The sequence below is a fragment of the Scardinius erythrophthalmus genome (assembly GCF_964197995.2).
Source record: "Scardinius erythrophthalmus genome assembly, chromosome: 18".
NCBI lineage: Eukaryota > Metazoa > Chordata > Actinopteri > Cypriniformes > Leuciscidae > Scardinius > Scardinius erythrophthalmus.
In genome coordinates this window covers 23035866-23060853 of record NC_138238.1, presented here as the reverse complement: position 1 = coordinate 23060853, position 24988 = coordinate 23035866, and the positions used below count along the sequence as shown (strand labels likewise).

Below are 24988 nucleotides of genomic sequence, written 5' to 3'. Positions count from 1 at the left end.
CCGGTGCAACTGGCATGTGTCCCCCAGTGTCCCCCTCCGCCTCAGTCACCACTCCACTTAATAGGGATTCCCCAATAATTGCCATCAGTCAAGAGGGGTCAGCTCCGGTATCCCCTTTCCCCCACCCGTGGCAGACACACTCTGGCGATGGAGCGCTAGACGCTTTTTTGCATCAACTTTGATGTTCAACCATTTTTTTTTATTTCGGTCACGGTCCGAGGTTGTGAGGCTGCAGCATTAACGGCGTCTGCAACTTTTTGCCACTCAAGTGCCTTTTTGGCATTAGTAATGCCCACACTGTGCCCTCCAAACAACATTTTACTCCTTTTTTCCACCTCGCCAACGATAATTTCTACTTCACATTGAGTGAAGTTACGTTTTTTGGTTTTTCTCTCTGGGTTTGCCATGATTTCGCAATCGATGAATATTAACTTGTGAGCGTTTCACGGACTATTTATGGGCAACTATGGGCGTGACATGAAGCCGCAAAAGCTGCGCTACATTTAGAATTGATTGTGATTTATTAAGGGAAAACTGCGTAGGATGTGCGTGTGCACGGTTTTATAAATCCGAATATTTCTGTCCGTACGCCACTTCTGACGCAAATCCTACGCAAAATTTTATAAATGAGGCCCCAGGTGCCCATGATCTGTCTGCTTCCTGACCTGGTGCCTTGTATCATGAAATCAGTAACACTTTACAAAAAGGTTTCATTAGTTAAATTTGTTAACATGAACTAATAATTAACTGCACTTCTACAGCATTTATTAATCTTAATTAATATTAATTTCAGCATTTACTAAAACATTATTAAAATCAAAAGTTGTATTATTAACTAAGTTTAACAAATAGGCCTACAGTAGCCTAACAAATGTTTTGCTCATGATTAGTTAATGTTAGTTAATATGAATAATAAACAAATCAAAGATATCAACGATCAAAGATATAAATTCCTTACAATTTAGAGTTGGACATGGACTTAAAATTTCCTTTAACTAGATGTAACGTTATTTCCCCAAGCTAATAACACTTACTATGGCCTTGGATAAAAAAAACGAATGACATTGTCAGACTCAGAATGCGGCTGAAATCGAGTTTTTGTTGCCAAATTTGTTGCGGCGTCTAGCCCTGGTGATCCCCTGCGCTCTCAATCCCGTGCTCTCTCTCCTGAATACTAAGTGTCTCATACTTCAGCTTAGTATGGATCGTTACACTCTGATTGCATTACACCTGTTCTGTATGAACTCTGGTCCCTAAGCTATATCTGCCTTGTTAACTCGGCGTCCTGTGCGAAGTATTGACTCGCCCCGTGTTTCATGTCCGAGCGCTCTCTGGTTTTTCCTGATTGTCCGTGTTACTGAACAGTGTATGTTTTTACTCCAATCTCATTTCATAACGTACATTTTAGTCTGGCACCAGTTTGACTAGTTGCTACAATGTAAAGTTTATATAACAATAACATGCTTACTATAGTGGATGTCTTACCTTAAAAATCGTTCTCATCTTCAAATCGCGTTCTTCTAATTCGAGGTAAATCCAAGGTAAACAGGACAGCACAGCACAAACACAGTCTTCCAAACTCGATGAAAAGCAGAGGAGTAGGCTACTGAAGTCTCTGATTCTTTGTTTTGAGGTTATGGGGCATTTACTGGTCTGCGTTCCTTCACATGGACGATATGTCAATTGCTCTTGCGCGCGTAGGTGTGTACATGTCGTTGCTTTCATATGGATTACTTGTACAGAGAATATTTGTTTTTGATATAATTTACATCATTTAAAAATAGAGACTTCAAGCTTTGTAAAGACATGGAGGTGAATGTTGGCGTCAGCATCAGCGAACTCAGACATGTGTATGTACCGATCTTTTATACTACGAGTATTAGAACACGACTGGTTAGATGAGAAAGTAGTAAGTGATGTAACAATTGAGTCTTCCTGGCAGAAGTTACGCTAAAGCTTCCATTTCTACCAGAAAGTCTCGGGAGGCAAAATGTCATAAAGCATAAATTTATTAACAGCCCAGCAAGCAAGTATTGTGATATAAAGTTCCTTGGTGTAGGCCACGTCCGTAACTCGCAATCCGAGGGTAACGGATTCTGCATTTCCTGAATGAAGACGAAGGCAGGGGCGCAGCCGACCCCCGGAAATAGGTGGAGGAGATAATACCACTGGGACGGAGCTCACCCCCAAAGAACTGTAAAGAAAAAAGTATAACCACCAGTCATGTATCCTGCGGTTCCTAAAGCATAGAAAGTAAAAATAAGTTAAACATGAAATGTTTGACGAAACATGACGAAACATGAAATCGTAGAAAGCCTCATAGACCGATAGCTTAATCGGTAAAGAGGGCCGCTTCCATCATTGTGAGAAAACAGTGAAGCTACTAATGAAGACGTGTGAGAGGAAAGCAAGGGAACTGAGAAAGAGTGAAATATTTAGACCAACAGTGAGAGGCTATCATAGCTACGTAGAGACAAGGCAGCAGTATGCCACACAGAGACAAGGCTGTGATAGGCCACACGGAGCAAGACCATAATAGGCCACAAGGCCTTGATAGACCACACGGAGACAAGGCCATGATAGGCCACAAGGGCACTAAAAGACACACTGAGACAAGGCCATGGAGACAAGGCCACTAAGTCACACGGAACCAAGGCCACAATGGGCCACAAGGCCACGATAGGCCACACAGGACAAGGCCACAGTAGGCTACAAGGCCATGAAAGACCACACAGAACCGGGGCCATAATGAGCCACAAGACCTCGATAGACCCACACAGAAAGAAGGCCACGATAGGCCACAAAGCCACAATAGGCCACACAGAGACAAGGCCACTAGGCCACACGAAACCAGTGCCACGAAGGGCCACAAGACCTCGATAGGCCACACAGGACAAGGCGACGATAGGCCACAAGGCCTAGAAGACCCACACAGAGACAAGGTCACGATAGGCCTCAAGGCCACTAATGCCACACATAGACAAACCACTCAGAGACACTCTAAAGACTATCGAACAGGATAAATGTGTAATATGTGAGAGCATGACACCACCACCAGTATTTGCATGAGGATTACCTTAATCATTGCTAGAAAGAGCTTGCTGAGCTTCGAGGATGATTTTGGAATCGGGTCTTATATAGAGTTCGAATGCAGAGGAAGACCATCTGCCCAGAATCTTGATTGCTGACGTAGGAACTCTGCGTTCAGCCGCTGTAATGGCTGCCCCGATCCTGAAAGAGATAGACTGCAGCTTTTGAGGACAGTAGCTAAATGAATCCTGAACCAGACCTTAGAGAGAGGTGCTCTGTTAGATAAGATAAATAGGGGGGAGTGATCTGAAGTTCTAGGACGGATTTTAAGGAATTTAATCATGGATGAGAAGGAACAGAAACTATTGTTAATTTTAGAAATTGTTAATTTGACACAAGATCCGTGAGAGTCATTCTTAGGGCCCTATCTTGCACCCAGTGCAATTGACTTTGTACACCGACGCATGTATCATTCCTATTTTGCACCCGCGCACAGCGGACTTTTCCCTCCACAGACGCACGCCGGTAAACTAGGGAATGAACTTGCGCTTCTGGGGGTGGTGCAGCGAAAAGAGGATGTATGTTTCGGCGCAAACGTTCCCTGATGCTATTTTACAGGTTTAGAAAATTCCACCACTGACCAGGAAAAATGTCTCGGTTACTAATGTAACCCTCGTTCCCTGAAGGAGGGAACGGGAGACGTAACGTCGACGTGACGACGTAATTGGGATCACTTCAGGGAGCTTCAGGTACTGCCGAAGGGGTGCGAAGGAACTCACAGGGTTCGCCAATTGGGGAACTCGACTGGAGCAAAAAGCGCACGTATCCATTCCTAGGAAGGGAGTGGCGCAGCAAGCCGACACTAGAGCGGGAACTTCGGTGTTACCGGCTAGTTGAAGCGAGCACACAGGAAGAAACCAGCTCAACACGTAGGCTATAAAACCTAGCGAACGTGTTAGGTGTCGCCCAGCCCTTAGCTCTACAGATGTCTGTCAGCAAGGCGCCGTGTGCCAGCGCCCAGGAAGAAGCGACACCCCTAGTGGAGTGGGCTTTCAAACCGGGCGGGCAGGGCACGCCTTGGGCTTCGTAAGCCAAGGCGATGGCATCCACTATCCAGTGGGCCATCCTCTGCTTGGAGACAGCCTTTCCCTTCTGCTGGCCTCCGTAACAGACGAAGAGCTGATCTGAAGTCCTGAGGCTTTGCGTTCTGTCCACGTACAGACGCAGAGCGCGTACGGGACAGAGAAAACCCAGGGCTGGGTCTGCCTCCTCCGAAGGCAGCGCTTGCAGGTTCACTACCTGGTCCCGGAAGGGAGTGGTAGGAACCTTGGGCACGTATCCAGGCCGGGGTCTCAGGATCACGTGAGAGTTATCCGGGCCGAATTCTAGGCACGGTTCGTCGACCGAAAAAGCATGCAGGTTCCCTACCCTCTTGATAGAGGCCAATGCAACCAGGAGAACTGTCTTACAGGACAGGATTTTTAACTCAGCTGATTGCAGAGGCTCAAAGGGTGGTCTCTGAAGTGCCGAAAGGACCAGAGACAAATCCCAAGAGGGTAAAGAGAGTGGGCGAGGAGGATTCAGTCACCTCGCTCCCCTCAGGAACCTGACGATCAGGTCGTGCCTTCCCAAAGACTTACCATCAACAGCATCGTGATGTGCGGCAATAGCGGCAACATACACTTTAACCCTCTGGGGTCTGGGCTGTTTTTGGGGTCCTTGAGATGTTCTGACATTCCCTGACATTTGTGCTTTTTTCAGTTGCTTATAAACATATTAATGGCAAAAAAAAATTACACACTATTTAGCACAAACAGGGCTACCATAATATGTGAGCAACAAGAATGTACATGTCTGCAATTTTGAGAGAATAATGTTTATGCATGGTTATTGAAAGAACTAAAAATTAAAGTTTCTGAAATAAGGCCATAAAACACATTCTAAATATGTGCCAATAAGACTTTTGTCTAATGGATGTCATCACCTAGTGTTTTTTCTTCAAAATGATGTGAAAATCACCCTGCCTTATCATTCACATAACACAATACATTGATTTGAATTTTGCAAAGCACTTTCTGTTTGGAAAGGCAATATGCGGAGTGGGCGCCAACGATCATGCATATTTAGTGGTCCACACCTGAAGAGACAATGGGGCCCGCATACTTAATGACCCTTTCATTCAGGTGAGCCACTGAGCCACAAGAATGCAAGAGCAACAGTTGGAAGCATCTCAATTCTTTTTTATTTTTCCACATATTGTGCTTGCAATTTGGCCTATAATATCCAAGGAAAACATGTCTAGTAATTGTGCAGTCAATTCTCATACTGTATTTTCGGTTTTGGAATATTTATCCTCTCCCCAAATTTGTCACTAATAAAACACAATAAAAATTATTTAAAGAAAAGGCTTATATTTACCTTTTAATAGTTTGTTTACATCTACCTTGTAAATATTTTTTTTTATTAAAAAGGTTACAATTACAACAACAATTCAAGTGTAATCTTTCTTTGTAAAAACTAAAGTATACATTTTATCATACATATTTTAAAGGTAAGGATTTGATTGATTATTTGATAACTTTATTTTTGACAAAACATACTATATTTAACATGAGCAAATATTGGCAAACAAAAGCTTATCCAAAACTAATCAACGAAATGTTGTTTTTCATATGTCTGTAACATAGGTTTTTCATTTTTATTATAAGAAATATAAATGTTAATTTGCAGTTTAATACATTGCTTATACAAATACATTTTATTTCAACATATTTCAGTCGATTTTTACTCAGTATAGCAATATAGTTTGCTAAAACCGAAACATTCATTCACAAACAGAAACGCCTGACTGTAACGTTGTTTTTATGAAATATAAGGCCATATAAATGTTAATTTTCAGTTTAATACGTTGCTTATACAAATAGCCTACATTTTATTTCAACATATTTCTGTCGATTTTTACTCAACTCAGTATAGCAATACAGTTTGCTAAAACATCATCATTCATTCACACAGAGACGCTGAGATTTAAACTGTCTTTTTGCGAGCTGTGGTAAACAGCGTGCATCTCTGCGGCTGCCGTTCATTCATTCACAGAAACGCGATTAACTTGAGAAGGAAAAAAAACTTACTACATATTCGGATCCTCTCTCCTGCAATACCCGCACTCTGAGGTAGATTCTCCATTATTATTATTCCTCACAGCGCTGCCAGATGGTGTAAACACGTAGGCTACAATGATCTGAATAAACTTGTGTTTTCTTGAGCTGATATGGGGGGCATTCACAGGTTTGCTTGGATTGCCTCAGTAATTTGCGTTTGAATAGCACGCGCTCTCCGTGGGTGGAGACACATTACCTTTGAATGAGCTCTAATTAGCTCGACTGGAATCGCTCTCTTTTAATACAGATTTCACAAGATGAGAATATTTGTTTTTTATATAAATTACCTAATTTAAAAGAAGATAATTCAAGCTTCATGCCTGTGTGTCTGTATGCCTGTTTGACTGAGTATTCGCTGAATTACAGTTCATTTTCGGACACGTTTCAGAATGGTCTTCACTGACAGAGAGAAGGCAGAACTCGCATCACGTTTATTTTTCTTTATTTGGCAAAAAGCACAACACTTTGTTTTTATTGTGAGTATACACAAAAATAATACACATTTAACAGAATCGATTGATGTATGAAACTTGCTTGTAATATCAAAATCCACAGAGCAAAATTAATTTCTTTTGAACTGAACTGAAAAAAAGTGAGCTGGTATCGCCGGCGATACCGTCGACCCCAGGGGGTTAAGGGTGGAGGGAGACAGCCTTCGCTCCAGCCCTTCTTGCAGGAAGGAAAGCACGGCTCTGATCGAGCAAGATCGGGGGTTCTCCTCGTGAGAGGAGCACCAGTTAACGAACAGGTTCCACTTCAACGCATAGAGGCGCCTCGTGAGTGTGCGGAGGCGTCAGTGCGTCCGGGACACAGCCACAGCTGCCTGCTGGCGATGAAAGAGGGGCTCGGGAGTGACAAGGCATGGCGGCGTCGACGACTGCCAAGCGCGCCCTCTTGGGGCCCAGAGGTTTCAGAAATTGCTCTTTTTTTGAAAATGTGGTACAAAAAGAAAAAAAGAAACAAAAGATTCTCCACCCGGCCCTCCACCGGGGGAAGGAGTGGCGCCTTCGCCATCTGCATCGTCGCTTGCCTCCTGGTTTGGCAGAGGCCTGGACGGGCGGGGTTGGCTTCATACGGCTTGCTCCACGCTGAGGCCTGGATGGTTGCTGCTGCTGGGGCTTAGCGGGAGCGGAGGACGCCGAGTAGACGGAGGGTCTGCGGCTGGCGGACGGGTGAGAGCAGCAGTGGTCCTCCGGGGCAGGATGTGCCGGATGGCCTCCGTCTGCTTCTGTGCGGCCGAGAACTGCTGGGCAAAGCTCTCGACCGCATCGCCGAACAACCCAACCTGGGAAAGAGGGGCATCCAGGAACCGATATTTATCGGTGTCCCTCATATCCGCCAGGTTGAGCCAAAGGTGGCGCTCCTGGACCACCAAGGTGGACATCGCCTGACCGACTGAACGTGCGGTTTCCTTCGTCGCCCGGAGGGCGAGGTCGGTTGCCACATGGTGCTCCCTGAGGAGCTCTGGGTCAGAAGCACCCTCGTTCATGTCCATGAGTGCCTGGGCCTGGTGGACCTGTAAGAGCGCCATGGCATGGAGGGCGGAAGCAGCCTGTCCACAGGCCTTGTAAGCCTTCGCCGTTAGACCGGACAAAAACTTACAGGCCTTGGACGGGAGGCGTGGATTACCCCGCCAAGAGGAGGCGGACGCCGGACACAGTTGCATCGCGACGGCCCGCTCCACTGGGGGGATATCCACATACCCCTTAGCTGCCCCGCCGTCGAGGGTGGCGAGGGGGGAGGAGCCACTAAGACGGCTTCGGGCACTATACAGTGCCTTCCACGTCCTAGAAAGCTCCTCATGCACCTCCGGAAAGAAAGGTACCGGGGCGGCACATTGAGAACCAGCACGGCCCGCCCTGAGAAACCAATCGTCCAACCGAGAAGGTTCGGGACGTGGTGGAGGGTTCCACGCAAGCCCAACCTTTTCGGCGGCCCGGGAAAGCATAGCCGCCCATTCTGGATTGGTCTCGGACAACGCTACACGCCCCGAGGGGGGCAACGCAGCCGAGTCGTCATCTCCAGAGGACTGAAGCTCCCCCTCCGATGCTGCGATCGACATCTGGTCGTCAGGAGGAGCCCCAAAGGAAACGGTTGGTCGTTCCGGAGAAGGACCAAGACGTTCGCTAAGGGACTCCAATGGCAGCAGCGCTTGTGAGGCGTGAGGGGCCCACGGAGGTTGACTCAACGGGGAAGCCCTCACGGTAATCCTCAGATCACCCTGGTCATGCACTGAAGTAGGTCTATTCTGCAGGGCAGAATAAACACTAGATCGGGGCATAGGCGAGGGGACTGCACCTCCCTTGAAGTAAGCGAGTCTCGATCTAAGCGCTGAGATAGTCATATTCCCGCGATGGGAACTGGAACTATCCACAAAAGCTGCCTCAGCGTGTTGAATGCCCAAACACGAGAGGCAACTACTGTGGCCATCTGCTGGCGCCAGGGAACGACGGCATCCAGAAACGCACAAGCGGAATGACATCTTGAAAAAGACGCAGGGTCACGCTTGTGTTGCTCTTTTAGTGAAAAAAAAAAATAGAAAAATAACTCTCTCAGTGCTGAGGCACCCAGGGGTAGCCGCGGTGTGAATGAACACACAGGGAAACGCCCACCGAACCGACACACACACACACACACAGACACAGAACAATAGTGCTGTGAAAACAGCAGTTGTGAGCTGCAATGCTCGCGGCCACCGCTGATTGCGCCGTCACACCAACACAAGGAGAGTCCTCTTCTCGTTCTCAAAGGCAGTCTTTTCCTGTAGAGTTCGGAAGTGAAAGCAAAAGCTCGGCTCCGAAGTGAAAGACAATGTGGCGCGATTCACGCACGCCAACGTTTATTGGCTCGTTCTGTAGACACTCGAAGTTGATAGGGCTCCCTGAAGTGATCCCAATTACGTTGTCACGTCGACGTTACGTCGAACGTGAGCGACTGAAAGGGAACCTAGTCTAAAGTCAGTGGCGCGTTGCACATGTTATTCATATGCTATTTTAAGGGCGCATGCTTGGCCATAATCAATGTAGCGTGTGCACAACGCGCATACACTTTTATTCTCTCATCTACACAGAAGCAGCAGTTTTCATTTTTGCAAATCATACATTATTACTAGGAAAAATATTAACACACGAGGGAAATCATTGTTGTGTCCATGAAGATGTGAAAAAATAGGCATAAATCTAGCTTTCACATTTACCCAAATTATTATACACCTGTTTAACCGAAGCTAATTTGGGTGGGTTTCTTAAGTGCTTCAGACAGAGAGTAAAGAAATTAGTTGAGAAGCGTAAATCAGTTTGGAAAGACCACGTGCAGGATCGAATTGTTTTGTTACAGAGGTGAATTCCCCTGGACGCATAAATCCACAAAAAGCAGATAGAAACACGGCTTCTAGCAGAATATTAGTACATGTGGAAAAGAGACCATTTCGGACGGAGATGATTAATCTTTGCAATAAAGCCAAGGTAAAAGGCAGCCGATTATCTGGGGAATCGCTAGAGGATTTAGCTATGCCTTTGAGTAATAAGCGAATGGAAGTTGCAGTGAAGAGACTTGGAAAATCAGGATTCAAATACTTTGTGTAAAACTGAATACCTGCGATCACTGTCATGATCAAGATGGGAAATAAAGGAATCTGAAATGAAAAGTAAAACATTAAAAAACGAAGACTCTAGAGATGTAATGTCTGGCCGATTTAAGCAAATCGTCTAATTTAACATTATTACTGCTAGGAGAGGGCAAGGGTGTTGGATCCGCATCAGCAATGACGTTGCAGTGGCCGGGGATATGAGCAGCCTTAATTCTGAAGTTAAAAACGACTGATTGCCAAATTAAGTGTCTCAGAAAAGGCATAATCGTCTGGCAAGATGATCTACCTTTGTTGATGGTGGCATCTGTGGCTTCTTTGTCACAAAACATCATGAATGCGCTTCCTCGACCACGCTGAACCCCAAATAACGCTAGCTACAGCTAGAGGGTAAATCTCATAAAGCACGGATGAAACGGAGCCAGAAGCTGTCTTGGGAAAATCGTTTGGCCATTTTTCTTTTTTGTGATTATGATTTTTTATTTTCAATAAACACATATCATACAGAGAGAGCATTCAGACGAGGATAGAAATAAAATTAAAATAAAGTAAAATAAAAACACATGCACACAGAACACAAACACACTTAACCCTCTGAGGCCAACAAACGGGCGGGCGCGTTTTGCTGGATTTTCTCCACATTGTAGCACTATAAACTTAAATTACTCAGTCATTTATAGTCATACAGAAAAAAGAAATATAAAAAAAGAATCTGTGATATTTCTCCTTTTGTATGTGTCCACTTACAATCAAACCAAAACATTGTGCTTTTGTAAAATAAAGAAAATAAACAGGGTGTGTGTTCTGCCTCTCTGTCGCGGTGAACTTTTTTTTCTTGAGCACGTCTATAAACTGAAACAAAACTCAGCGAATACTTGTCACACATTTATGAGCCATATACCTTTATAAACATTTAAGTGTGTAATTTTAAATGATCGGATTCAAAATGAAAACAAATATTCTCTGTTTAAGTAATTTGTATAAAACCAACAAGATGTCCAGCTTCTCAAACGCTTCCTAATTATTTTTAATTTGGCCACGCCCACTCGCGCAAAAGATATTCACATGCAAATCTCCACATGGAACGCGGACTCGCTCATTACCTCAACAACAAAACACTTCACTTCACTTTTCGTCGAGTTTGAAAGACGTGCCTGAGCTTACATTGGATTTAGGCTACCTCAGAAGAAGAAGAACGCGATTTGAAGACAAGAAAGATGTAAGGTAAGAAATTCTTACATATTAGTTTGTTATTGTTGCATAAATGTCACGTTGCAGTTGAACTGTTGCTAGATATATGGGGAATATTATAATATTTAGACCCGTGTTTACTGTTACTGTGTTTGTGGATATCTGCTCAAACGTAGATATGTATATGGTAACCATAATGTTTTATATTTGAGCGCGATCGCGTTTGAATGTATCATATTTTTGATAGCGATCGCGTTTTAATGTGTCATATTTTTGATAGCGATCGCGTTTGAATGTACTGTATCATATTTTGGATGAAAGCAAAACGCACCAAACGGCTTCATGTTTTTATTATTATCTCATTTCATATCATCATAACAGATGGAAACATTTGAAGTAACATGATAATCAATATATTTTTCTCTAGCTTAGTTGTTACTGAAATCTTTTGGAAGATTTATACTGCTATAGGTTATTTATTGTTATTATTATTTTATCCGGCACTGCGCATAAACCTTATGCCTACAAGGCACAACAAACCTGGTGTTCATTATATTATATATTGTTGGAAACATTTGTGTGTGTGTGTGTGTGTGTGTGTGTATTCTGTGAATTTCAAAAAGGAATTTTAAAAAGCATTTTTAAAAAATCGTGCAGGCCTTTCTCTTGATATCAGTATGTTCACTTTTTTTTTTCAGGGCCCAGATGCCACTGAGGACTTCAACATTCACATGAGTCTCTGTACGTGAACACGGTAAAGTGAAAATCTTGGAAATGAAAGGTATGTACAATGTTTTTAGGAATGGCACAAAGGTCTCTGTCTTTGAAGTGCTTTTTTGGCATTTGTTGTGTATCTTTGGATTATGTTGTGTTGTAAATAAATCCAAACAATTTAAAAGCCATTCTTTTTTAAATCTCCTCATTTACAGTATTGTGCAAGGTTGCTCAGAATGAAAGGGCCTGATAGCTCCTAATAGGGCCGTAAGGGGAGGTTCTTTGTCTTTCTCAGGTGAGAAAAGCTTACATATTAATAAGCTCCCTCATAAAGCTTTCTAACACAAAACACGTCGTAAAATTTTTAAATCAATATATTGTCTTATCTGAATGAGCAGTCAGGGTGATTTTCATATAGTTTTGCAGCAAATATTCTAGGCTACGTCATACAATTTTCAAAAGTCTTGTGAAAAAATAATCAGTATGGGTTTCATTGCCTTATTTCAGTGAGATTTTTTTTTGTATTTTCACAAACTACGCATAAATGTCATTATCTCGAAACTACAAACTTTTACATACATGCTGCTGATATATTATTGTAGCAGAGTTTGTGCTGAATACAGTGTAATTAGACTTTAGCCATGAAAATGTCACAAGTAACAGAAATAACCAGAAATGTCAGAGCATGTCAGAACACCTCCAGGGCCCAGAAAACAGCTCAGACCTCAGAGGGTTAACAAACACTGGCAGCAAACTCATATTGACTGTATTCAAAGAAGCTCTTTAAGGGCAGAGGCTATATTCATCCAGGTCAGGGGTGTCAAACTCAGTTCCTGGAAGGCCACAGCCCTGCAGAGTTTAGCTTCAACCCTAATTAAAGACACCTGATCAGGTAATCAAGTCCTTCAGGCTTATATGAAAACTGCAGGTGTGTGTGTGTTGAAGCAGGGTTGGAACAAAACTCTGTAGGGCTGTGGCCCTCCAGGAACTGAGTTTGACACCTGTAATCCAGGTGTTCACAGTGGTTGTCTTTGCCTTATTGATCTTTGCAGTTGTACACTCAAGGCAAACTATATAATGAAATGAGACTATCCAAAATTGTTTCAGGTTTGTGTCTGGGGTTATCCACTGCTGTAAAATAGCTTTTTTTGCAGCTGTGAACCCTGCCATCAACACTCTTTTATCACATAAAGAAAATTGGTACTTTGAATCATCATTCAATAATAGTAAACAGGGGTCCAAATCCAAATATAGACCTGTAAGATCATGTAACATAACAATCACATGCTTCCATAATGGTTGAATCATTGGACAGTCCCAAAACATATGTAGAAATGTACCAGTGGCGTCAGTGTTACAGAAACTGCAGTATGGATTGGGTATAAGTTTCATGCGATATCACTTGTAAGGTGTGTAGTAGAAACGATGAATAGTCTTAAAATGAATAACTACATGACTAAGGTTTTTAGAAGTAAGGCCAAGGTTTGACCACACTGTTTCCCAGTCTGGATGGAATCCTAACCAAGAAAGTTCCAAATCCCACGTTGATAGTATCTTTAAAGGTTTATGAACACTACTGAGTAAAGAATTATAGATTACTGAGACCACCCCTCTAGGATCTTTGACAGGATCAATGCAGCTAAACATTGGGTGGTCACTCAAAACTCGTTTGGCCATTTTTCAGCAAACCATTGCCCTTGAAATCCTGTGAAGCCGATAGAGGGGGCAGCGTCAGTGAATAGATGTAAATCTACGGATGATTCGAGAACATCATTGTATAAAAAAGAAATGCCATTCCAATCATTTAACAAACAAGTCCAAAAACTGATATCAGACAGACACCGATTGCTTAAATTTGGTAAGTAATGAGCCAGTGTTTGCAAACGAGAAATAAAAGCCCTGCCTTTAGGGATAATACTCATGGCAAAATTTAGGCGACTGAGCAGAGAAAGCATGTCACACTTCGAAACGATGCGTAAAGAGGAAAAAGATTCCAAAAATCTCGAGATTCTTAGAAACTTTTTGTGTGGAAAAGAAGCTTGCATTTTAACCATATCGAGAGAAATGCCTAAGAATTCTAGCGAAGTAGAGGGACCCAGTGTTTTCTCTTCAGAGAGGGAAACGCCGACGTCGCTAAAAAGATTATGTCCTTACCTTGGATGATATTAGCTCTTAGATAGGGAGACACCGTAACAGCAGCGCGTGAATCGAAACGAAACGAAATGAAACGAAAGCTTGTGCTGGAGCTGCTGTTGAGAGATTGAAGTTTGAAGAAGCAGGTGAAGCGGAAACATCTTGGAATGGCATCTGAACCGTGTTGTGAGAAGCAGGCAAAGTAGATGATGTCGAAGGCACACTCGGGGGATCGCTTAATCCGAGAGGAGGAGGAGATAAATGAAAGCTTTAGCGTAACTTCTGCTGGGAAGACTCAATTGTTACGTCACTTATTACCTTCTCATCTATCCAATCGTGTTCTAATATTTGTAGTATAAAAGATCGGTACTTAAGCATGTCTGAGTTCGCAGATGCTGACGCCTACATTCACCTCCATCCTCCCCACCACCACCTGGCTGGTCCCTTCCCATACCTCCCAGGGGGTCGGCTGTGCCCCTGCCTTCGCCTTCTGGCAGAAAATGCAGATTCCATACCCTCGGATTGCGAGCTACGGACAGGGCCTACGCCAAAGAACTTTATATCACAATACTTGCTTGCTGGGCTGTTAATAAATGCATGCTTGTTACTTTATTTTGCCTCCCGAGTCTTTCTGGTAGAACTGTGGAATTGCGGGAGAGATTGTGACGGGATTTGAGCTGAAGTTAGGATTAGCGAAAGAATGTTCAGAGTTCGCCATCTTCGATTCTAATCCTTTAACAGTTTGAGAAAGGCTTTGAACTGCTTGAATGAGCTGAGAATTCACTTCGGTGATATGCAGAGAAGATGGTGCAGGCAGCGTGGTTCTTTTTTCTGGACGGGGTGAGGATGATTTAGCAGTTCTCTTCCTGCCAGCATGTCTTGGCTGTGCTGTCGATGTTGAGGTCGTTGGGGTAGTAGAATTGGAAGCTGGTGGATTACCCAGGGTGTTTTGTACCAGAAGAAGCAGATCCTCTCTTGATAGTCCTTGGCTGATGGGTATGCCTGATGTTGCCTTGGCTTTAGGCTTGCTTATTTGGGGACATTTAATATTCAACAATATTATTGATCTGCCTTACCGTGGACGATGACGCAATTCTTTTTTAAATTCAACAGACTTTTAAGACCACAATCGGTAGGGCACACAGTCTCTGCAATCTCCAAAATGCAAGAGTGCACTTGCTGCAGCAAAGCAGCTGTTCACTCACTACAGGGAAAAAATATCAAGGGGGCCTTACCACCTGCCTCCACTTGAAAACATCATCTACCTGGAACTCAGTGGAGCGATATCTTCCATCTACTGACTCTCTGAAGTGAGAGGAGGTCAACACACTCAGTACAGGGTGATAGTCTGGCTGGCCTTAAGGAAGGCTAATCACCTAAGACATCACACGCCTGGAGTTCAATGGAGTGGTGGCTTCAACATAATAACTCTCTAAATGAGAGGAGTCCAACACACTCGTCACAGGGTGATTATCAAGGTGGCCCACAGAGGACCACACTTGAGGTCATGATATATCTGGAGCTCGTGGGAGCGGAGGCTTCAGCATAATGCTCTTTTACTCTCTTAGTGAGAGGAAACCGCTTCACTCAACCAAGGGTGGTTAAACAAGGAGGCCTTTCTGGAAGCCATACCTTTGAAATTGTGATCTGTGATGAAGCAAGCGCTCCCAGGCAGGGGAAGGCGTGGCGAAGGGACGCAGTTCTCGTTCCCTTTCTCAGGAACAGGAGAACCTTTTCTCCTTTCTACAGTCGTAACCCGAGATGTTCCCTTTCGAGGGAACTTGAACTGCGTCGAATGACACTTTGGGGAAACGAGTACCCACTATGCCCAACGAGCCCTGCCTGTCCCCGTGTGAAGCTGCGCACAGGCACACTTAGGACGAGAGCACAAGAGTGCCAGGTGTAAAAGAAATGTCCAGGCTATAAAATCTAATGAAAGTGTGTGGGGTGGCCCCACCTGCTACATCGCAGACTTCCTGGATCGGGGCCCCTGAAAGGAGGGCTCAGGAGGACGCCATGCCTCTGGTCGAATGAGCCCTCACGGCCAAAGGTGAAGGCAAACTGCGCACCTGATAGGCCATCGAGATAGCCTGAACAATCCAGTTGCTAATGGTCTGCTTGGCTGCGGGAAGCCCCTTCTTGGGCGACCCGAAACAGACTAGCAACTGGTCTGACTTCCGCCATGAAGAGGACCTCAGAATGTATAATTTGAGAGCTCTGACAGGGCAGAGCAGATGAAGTCTCTCCTCATCCGCCGTCACGTTTATATATTGTCTTAACAATGTGATTTTTTTTTTTTTTTTTCTCAATTCAACATATGACTTTGGATATGTCTGTAACCCCCCTTTTCATCTTTGGTAATCTATAACGATGACTTGAAGGCAGCATAGAAAACTCCGGGTATAGGAAGTGGTCACTATCTAGAATCACAGAGTGGACTCGACTCAAAACATTTCTGTTAAACAGAACTGTCAAACTTCTTTGTTTTTTTTTTACCTATGTTTGTGACGATTTTATTTAGTGCATTTTTATGTTTCACACTAAGATTTCCAAACCAGAAGCTAATAGAAAAGGACAGCACTGGCTCTATATAAGATTTATAGAACAATTCCATCAATGTCTTGTCTAGATTAAATTATCTTAATTTTCTAAGACAAGACTAAGACTAAGACAGGCACTGGTGTCCCTTTTTTACACAAAGCCTCTGTGTTCACATCAAAATGCAATCTTTTATCAATAATTGTCCCCAGTATTTATACCTTTCCACACATTCCACCTTTTCACCCTTAATAAATATGACTTGAGAAGAATGTGTTTGTGTTCTAAAATCAGTAATCATATATTTTGTCTTAGATACATTAAGCTGCAAACAGGCATCATCACAACATTTTACAAAGTTATCAATCACTGGACCATGACACATTTCATTGTTTTCAAGAAGACTCACAATAACTGTGTCGTCTGCAAATTTTAAAAAATGCCTATTGTTATGTTTACTGTACTTATACAATCATTTTATATAAAATATACAATAAGGGAGACAAAACACAGCCCTGAGGAGAACCTGTAGATGTTATCAGGGGGGCTGAAAGACTACCATTTACTCTCACTCTCTGAGTTCTTTCAGTTAAAAAAGACCCAACCCACTAAGTTAAGATCAAGACCAAAATTAGTCATTAACTTATCTGCTAAAATATGGGGTTGTAGGGAATTAAAAGCAGATGAGAAATCAATAAATAAGAGCATAACATGTGTTTTACTACCCTCCAAGTGCTGCAATACCATATTTAGTAGTTGCTGTTGCATCTTCGACACCTCGCTTTGTTCTATAAGCAAACTGAAAAGGGTCTAACATATTCTTAGTTTTAGATAATTCCTTTTTTACTAGTTTATCAAAGCATTTCATTATAATGTTAATGCTTGTTAATGCTTATTGGCCTTAGGTCATTTAATGTTACAACATTTGTAGTTTTCGGCAAAGGCACCACAGTGGTTTTCTTCCAAAGTTTAGGGACTCTCTGGAGGGCAAATGATCTTTGAAAGATATTGCAAAACACTGGGGCCAACTGCTCTGCACAGACCTTAATTAAACACCCTCCAATGTTATCTGGACCAGGGCTTTTTCTCATATTACAACCCTTAAAAACTTTAATAACAGACAATTCATCAAAAAAGTTATAAGCACAACCATAACTCATTTTAGATTTCATAGACTCTATCACAGGACCAAATTCAGGTATATCAAATCGTAAATAAAACCTATTTAAATCCTCTGCCAGTTGACTACTAGAGTCATACCCAGGTAATTGAACTTTCTTGATCTCACACCCTTTATATCCAGTTATGAGCTCCCCTTCCAAACAGACCCTAACTTGTTCATCCTCAACTCTTTCTCAAGGTGTATTTTGTAATTTGACTTTGCTTTCCTAACTTCTATTTTTATTTCCTTCTGCAACTCAAGTTTTCTGGCCAAATTACCCATGAAATGCTCTACATCTTTCGTTCATTAGTGATTTGAGGGATTTGGTGAACCATGGCTTATTGTTTGGAAATATTTAACAGTCTTACTGGGGATAAGCATATCTTCACAAAAGGACACTAATACCTGTGTCTTAGTTTTAGACACTAAAACTACTAATAACATCTGTAAGTTCATCTATACTCGAGCAAGAGTCATAAAAGACATCTCAGTCTGTACATTCCAGACATCCTCAGACCACACACTGATGTTCTTAGACTGTGGTCATACTTTTTTTTTTTTTTTTTTTTTTTATTCTTTATTTTCAAAAAGTGGAGCATAACAAAATGTTACAATAAGACATGTCCCATAAAAAGAGGATTATTTTCGGTCATACTCTTTTTAAAACAGTTTTATATACAGGGACATATTTAATGACAGTATTATGGTCCGCCGACCCCACTGGAGGCTGAACAACAGACTTATATGCACCTTTAATTGATCCATAACAAAGGTCAAGAGTCTTATGTGTGGGGCAAGACACATATTGATAAAAATTACGCAATCACTACCTCATGGAACATTTGTTAAAATCGCCCAGGATCAAATTTGCTTAATTTGCCCTAGGGTGTTTATAGACCACTGTGACAAAAAGTTGAGGGAATTCACGGGGCATGTACTGTGGCCTGAGTGATATAGAGAGCAGTTCAAGGTCTTTAGTGCACACACTCTCTCTCACAGTAACAGATCTGCACCATTTGTGGTTGATATAAAGACAAACGCCACCTCCTTGATTTTTCCCCATAACTATAGGACAACGATCAGTGCAAAAAGGAGTGCCAAACCCGTCAATAATTACGGAGTTATCAGGGTCGCTACTTTTTAGCCAAGTCTCAGTGAAAGCCATAATACAAGCATCCTCATAAGCATGTTGGAAACTTAGCGTTGCCTGCAATTCTTCAAAATTGCTCGTAAGGGACTGGACATTGGCCATGATCGGTTTTCTCGGTTTACGGGAGAGGAATCCAGTTAAGACATAGCAGCCTCACCCGTACCCCTCCTTTCTTCCCTCTCTTCCGCATTTTCCGAGAGTTACAATCCCGACTGGTAGGAAATCCAGTATTATTATGAACACCCTTTCCATGTGGCGGACAATGATCCACAAGATAACGAACGTTGTAAGGCCTGAATAAGAAACTCTCTGCTATACTGGATCCTCACCGGTTGTTTAACAGGTGATGCATCCAGACACGTGGGAAGAAGGGATATAACCCACAGTAATAGACAGCACATCCATTTGACAAACTTGTCCCCCAGTGAACGTCTTCAACAACAAAGGCCCAAAACAAACTCAAACAAACGTATACATATACGTATATGAAAAGAGAGAAGTAGCTCCGGATACAATGTTTTTCTGCAAGACGCATGCAGTTTTGTGTTTATTAACTGCTATATCACCAAAAGTTACACAGTGTACAGAATTTAGTGTGAAAGCACCCCAATTTATTACTCTAGGAACTGCAAAAACTAGGAGGGCTGAAAAACATCTCTGTGGAGCTTCCTCATTGGCCAGTTAGTGATGACACGGTTCTTCACTTGGCAACCGCTGAAGCTCTAGCAACAGGTTGGTCCAGTTAACAGAATTATGATGTTGATTGTTCTGAAATGAAACAAATATTATGATTCGTCTTTACCTTGCAGGGAAAGTGGGTGAGGAGCTACTGCATGAGGTTGCCTTTCGCTATGTGGAGGGAATGAATGACATGGAAGGGAGGAAGCCAGGACCATCAAGCATTCTAGGTATGCAACAACACAGGGCTTTAAAAAAAAAAAAAAAAAAAAAATATATATATATATATATATATATATATATATATTTCTTGTCTACAGATGTGTCCACTAGGAATGTGCATAACAGGGAAAAAGATCCTGCAATTTCACCTGGTGCCACATGGGACCATGAGTGATGCTCAGGCACAGGAAAGACATGACCAGTATGGGGAAGTAGTTCATATAAGTAGTAATAATAATGATAATGGGTTTATTTAATATAGTGCAATCATGCAATGATGAGGGGTTGTGAATGTGTTGGGGAATAGAATTCTGGAGCGTGGGGTTAGAGATACAAAATGCCACCAAATGATGCTAGTTTGTGCTGTGGGATTAACAGCAGACAGTGTCAGAAGTTCTAAGTTTGCAAGACAATGAAGGGCTTTGAATGTGATAAGTAGTATCTTGTATTGAATGCGAAAGCAAACAGGTAGCCAGTGGGGACTGCATAGAATAGGAGTAATGTGGGAAGATTCTTTTAATTTCTTTAATACATGTGAGGAACCTCGCTTCGGAGTTCTGAATATATTGGAGCTTATTTAATGTTGTGTTAAGTGAGCCATAGAAAAGATAATTACTGTAGTCAAGCTGAGAAGTAATGAAAGCATTAACTAGGGTCTCAGCATCATTGATATTTAAAAACGGATGTAAACTAGCGATATTATGGAGGTGAAAATGAGGAAGGAAGGGGAGAGAGAAGATTAAAAGAATCAATTATAACCAGGTTTTTAACAGTAATGGAAGGTCGAACCAAGACTCCAGCTATATTAAATCAATGTATTGTTTTATGTGAATGAGTAGGCAGGATGATTTTCACATCAAGCCTTATCCAGATCTGATGAAGGACCTGCACCTGGACACGACGACAACGCAGCCCTCCCCTGTGAAGACCTCTTTCCCTTCCCTTTACCTCTGCACAGATAAAACATTATCAAAATAATTCCAGTTCACATGGCTACGCAGAAGCGATCAACAAATTCTGTATAATACATTTTTAAGGCCAGACAAGTAATTTGTGAAGAAAGACCACATGCCTGCGCACATATATATTCAAATGGGCATACCTATAGACTAAACACGTAATACGAATGTGCATGCCGTCAGCGTTTTCATAGGTTTGCGTTTTTTAAGTTCGCGCAGAGATAACCTTTTTTCAAAAATGTTCAAGAACGTATTTCAAGGTTTGCCTTCTCGAGCCACCAGGCACTGTTGTTGTGCGAATGAGCGGGCCGGAGCGCGTTAAGGGTTTTCTGTTAGAAGGGTGTTGTGTTAGCGACCCCTAATAACTAATGATCTTTGCAACGGAAGTGAATCAATCAAAACTAACTTTAGCTGGACAATAACTTTATTCTAGAGTTGCTGTAAAGCCAAAACAAACTCTGTTACTTTAATTTCCTTTTATCACTGTAAAGCTGCTTTGAAACAATCTATATTGTTAAAAGCGCTATATAAATGAAGGTGACTTGACTTGACTTGTCAGCACTTCTTTGGTTGTCAATCATCTCCTTATGGCCATTGACTCAGGCTCCATCTGCAATTCAGTTTTTGAAACAAAACAACATCCATTAGTCAAGTCTTGTGGACACATATTTAGTATGTGTTTTGTGGCATTATTTCAGAAACTTAAATTTTTTGTTTTTTCAATAACCATGCATAAACATTATTCTCTCAAATATACAAACATGTACATACATGTTGCTCACATATTATGGTAGCCCTGTTTGTGCTGAATAGAGTGTAATGACACCTTTGCCATTACTATGTTTATAAGCAACTGAACAAAGCACAAATGTCAGGGCATGTCAAAACGTCTCAAGGACCCCAAAAATACCTTAGTTAAGCTTCGGGTTCGATCCACGTACAGTCGCAGACCGCAGACGGGACAGAGCAAAACTTGGGTCCCTGAAGGGAGTGGTGGGAACATTGGGCACAAAGCCATGCCGGAGATTTCATAAGTAAATCTTCTGTGTTTTTGGGAGGTGAGGAATTGGAGTTGGTAGCCCAGTTTAAGTACCTTGGGGTTATACTAGATTCAAACCTCAATTTCACAAAGCACATAAAAAAGGAAACCAAAGCTATAAAATTTAATTTACAAAATTACAAACAAATCAGGTCTTTAATTACAACAGAGGCTGCTAAATACTATCTCCATTGTATGATTTTTTCTCACATTGAATACTGCTTCACAGTCTGGTTATTTGCTGGTGTTACTGCACTAAAACCCATTGATCAACTCTACAAAAGAGCAATTAAGGTATTTGATAGGAAACCTCAGTCGTTTCACCTTTGTTCAATTCTAGAGAAGTATCAATTCCTAAGTTTTGAAAATCTTAAAGTTTTTAAAAGTAGCTGTCTTATATATAGATCAATGAATGGAATGGCCCCACCTCCCCTGGGGATCCCCTTTATCAAAAAGAGAAATAGCGAGACTAGTACTAGATCAATTACAATTACTACTAGATCAATTGTGAAGTACAATTTAGAAAGTCTACTTTTGCACGAAACGAAATTAGAGGTAGCCCCACTTTTGTTTCATTTAAGAAACAGCTTAAAAGATGGCTGAATAACAATCAAAAATGTGAACATAAGGTAAGAAGGTAGATTTTAGGTAGACAGACAGATAGATTTATATATTTATAACAAGCACTTTGGGATGTCTATGCTCAGGCATTTACGCACCTTAAATAATTATTATAAGTACTTTATATAGTATAGGTACTTTTAATGTTTTTTAGCTTTATATGTCTATTAGTTATGTATGTTTTTTTGCTTGTTTTTTTCTCTGTTTGGGACTACGGATGGAAATTAGCATTGTGCTAAATCCGGCGTGTTTACATAAATTTCTATTGTACGTTCATTAATATGTACTGTCCAATCCAAATAAATAAAAAATAAAATGCCAGTGCATTCGTGCTGAGTGTTCCCCACGGCCAGGGAGTAGAATAGCTGGCAGTGAGAGGTTCTGGAGAGGCAAACAGGTCTACCTGAGCCACTCCGAATGGTCTCAAAATCAGCTGGACCACCTGGGGATGGAGACTTTATTCCCCCAGATGCTCAAGTTGTCGTGAGAGCTCGTCGGCTGCACAATTGAGCACTCCCGGTATGTGAATGGCTTGAAGCGACCTCAGATGCGGAGGAGATGTCGGGAGAGATGCGAAGGGAGTGTAGACGACCTTGTCGGTTGATGTACGCAACAGTTGCAAATGTTGTACGTTTTTTCCCTGTAGCAACTTTTTTAGGTGGCCCAGTGCTAGACATACTGCTAGAAACTCGAGATAGTTGATGTGCCAATGCAGTTGCGGACCCGTCCACATCCCTGAAACTGCCTGCCCTTTGTACGGGGCAACCAATCGGTGGTAGAGGCATCCTTTTGCCTGGACGCTTGTTCTAGGGGAAATCCTTCCTGTAGAAACAAAGGGTCTGACCATGGGCTGAAGGTTTGGCGGCATACCTGAGTGATTGTCACCCGATGCGTGCCGGGTTGTCCATGTGTGAGGCGTGCTGTCTAGGTGACCGAGTCCAGCTCCACACCGAGAAAAAAGATCCTCTGCACAGGGGAGAGTTTGCTCTTTTCCCAGTTGACCCAAAGACCCAACTGGCTGAGGTGGCTGAGCACCATGTCCCTGTGTTCGCACAACTGCTCTCTTGACTAGGCCAGTATAATCTTGCCCCGATGTGCTATCAGAGTCCCTTGTGGGCTGCCCCTCAGTCTATTCATCGCCAAGGGGGTTGACAGATGAGCAGACTGAGGGGCCGCCTACGAGGGACTCTGATAGCACGTCGGTGCAAGATCTTGATTGCCTCAGTCTGCTACTAACTGCGGAGAACTGCAGAGCACAGTCCTCGACAGTGTTTTTGAAGAGGCCACCTTATGAGATTGGAGCATCGAGAAAGCATACTTTGACGACCTCTCGCACCTCTGCAAGGTAGAGCCAGACGCCGCTTCTGGACCACCAAAGTTAACATTGTCTGGTGGAGGGCCTGCATTGCGACTTTAATCATGGTCAGTCAATATGCGCAGCTCAACCCCAGCTCAGAACTACTTTCGTGCATTAAGAGTGCCTTGGCCTCACATGCAGGGCAGAGGCAGCCTACCAGCGGCACTGCCAGCCCACCGTGAGACAGGAGAAAACTTTTTATGCAGATATTGGCACTTTTGGCATTTCATATATTGGCACCAATATAGCTCCATACTGCCAAGTTTTCCATGTACGGGAAAACAGGCACGTGGGCGGGGCAAGGCAATTTACGCATTGCACTGCACCCCCGACACCAGATACAAAAGCTCAGAACGAGACTGAGCACATAGCGCCCCGGGAAAGCATGTCTGTTAACTCTGAATCTGATTCAGCATGAGCACACAGCATTACAGTGGGAAGCTCAGTATCATCCTCATTTCCAGAGCATAACAGCCCTCTCTCCAATGCAGCGATTGACATCTGATCCTCAGCTTGAGCCCCGAATGAAACGCAAGGTTCCCCATAAGATAAGGTGCCCAGACATCCCCATTTTCCACAGACAGTCTCGGTTTTTGGTGTTCTGTTGCTGACTGGAACTGTCCCCGGAAATGTAGTCAAGTCATCATTTATATAGCGCTTTTAACAATGTAGATTGTTTCAAAGCAGCTTTACAGAGATAAACGTATAATTTATGGTAACAGAGATTTTTTTGGCTTTATAGCGGTTCTTTAGTAAAGTTATTTTCCAGCTAAGGTTAGTTATGATTGATTCGCTTCCGTCGCAACAATCATTTGTTATTAAATTAGGGGCTGCCAAAACGACACAATTCTCTCTACATAGACTTTAAACGCGAACCTGTGAGAAACGCTGATGGCGTTCACATGCGCATTAAGAATTAGTTCTATAGTTATGTGCGTTTGAATATGTACGCAGGTTTGTAATTCCCTACAAACCAAGCCTAAACAAGGTACTGGTGTTTCCTTATAATTTTTGATACAGAATTTTATTTTATTTTATCAATTCGGGGTAGATACGCAAATTGAGTTTCCCGACAACGCTTTATCTGGAGTGGTAAAGGGATCCTCCATAGGGAGAGACTAGTTGGCACTTCAGCACTGCGTTGTCATCGGGTCCAGGCGCAGGTCCTTCATCAGATCTGGATACGGCCTGGATCCTGCAGGCTGCGGGAAAACCTCGGGATAAACAAAGACACTAAAATTAGCGTAGATGCCATTCTTCTTATGATGTAACGAGTACATCAGGATTTATGGGAAGTGTTCCGGTTCCAGCTGACCTAATCTATGTAGCCTAATATTGAATTATAGAAGTCTATAATGTATTATGTGAACGCTAGGTCAAAGAGATGTGTTTTTAGTCTAGCTTTGAACTGACAGAGTGTGTCTGCTTCCCGGACAATGGTAGGAAG

General features: G+C 42.7%; 1 protein-coding gene across 2 annotated transcripts in view; it reads left to right on the top strand.

The window, feature by feature from the left end:
• Positions 1-24988, top strand: part of adprh (ADP-ribosylarginine hydrolase) — a 96995-nt gene that overhangs the window by 24128 nt on the left and 47879 nt on the right. For both annotated transcript variants that reach the window (XM_081393658.1, XM_081393659.1), the window contains 2 exons: positions 19289-19397; positions 19475-19573. In XM_081393658.1, coding sequence (XP_081249784.1) covers positions 19289-19397; positions 19475-19573 — 208 coding nt within the window. The remainder of the gene's footprint in view (positions 1-19288; positions 19398-19474; positions 19574-24988) is intronic.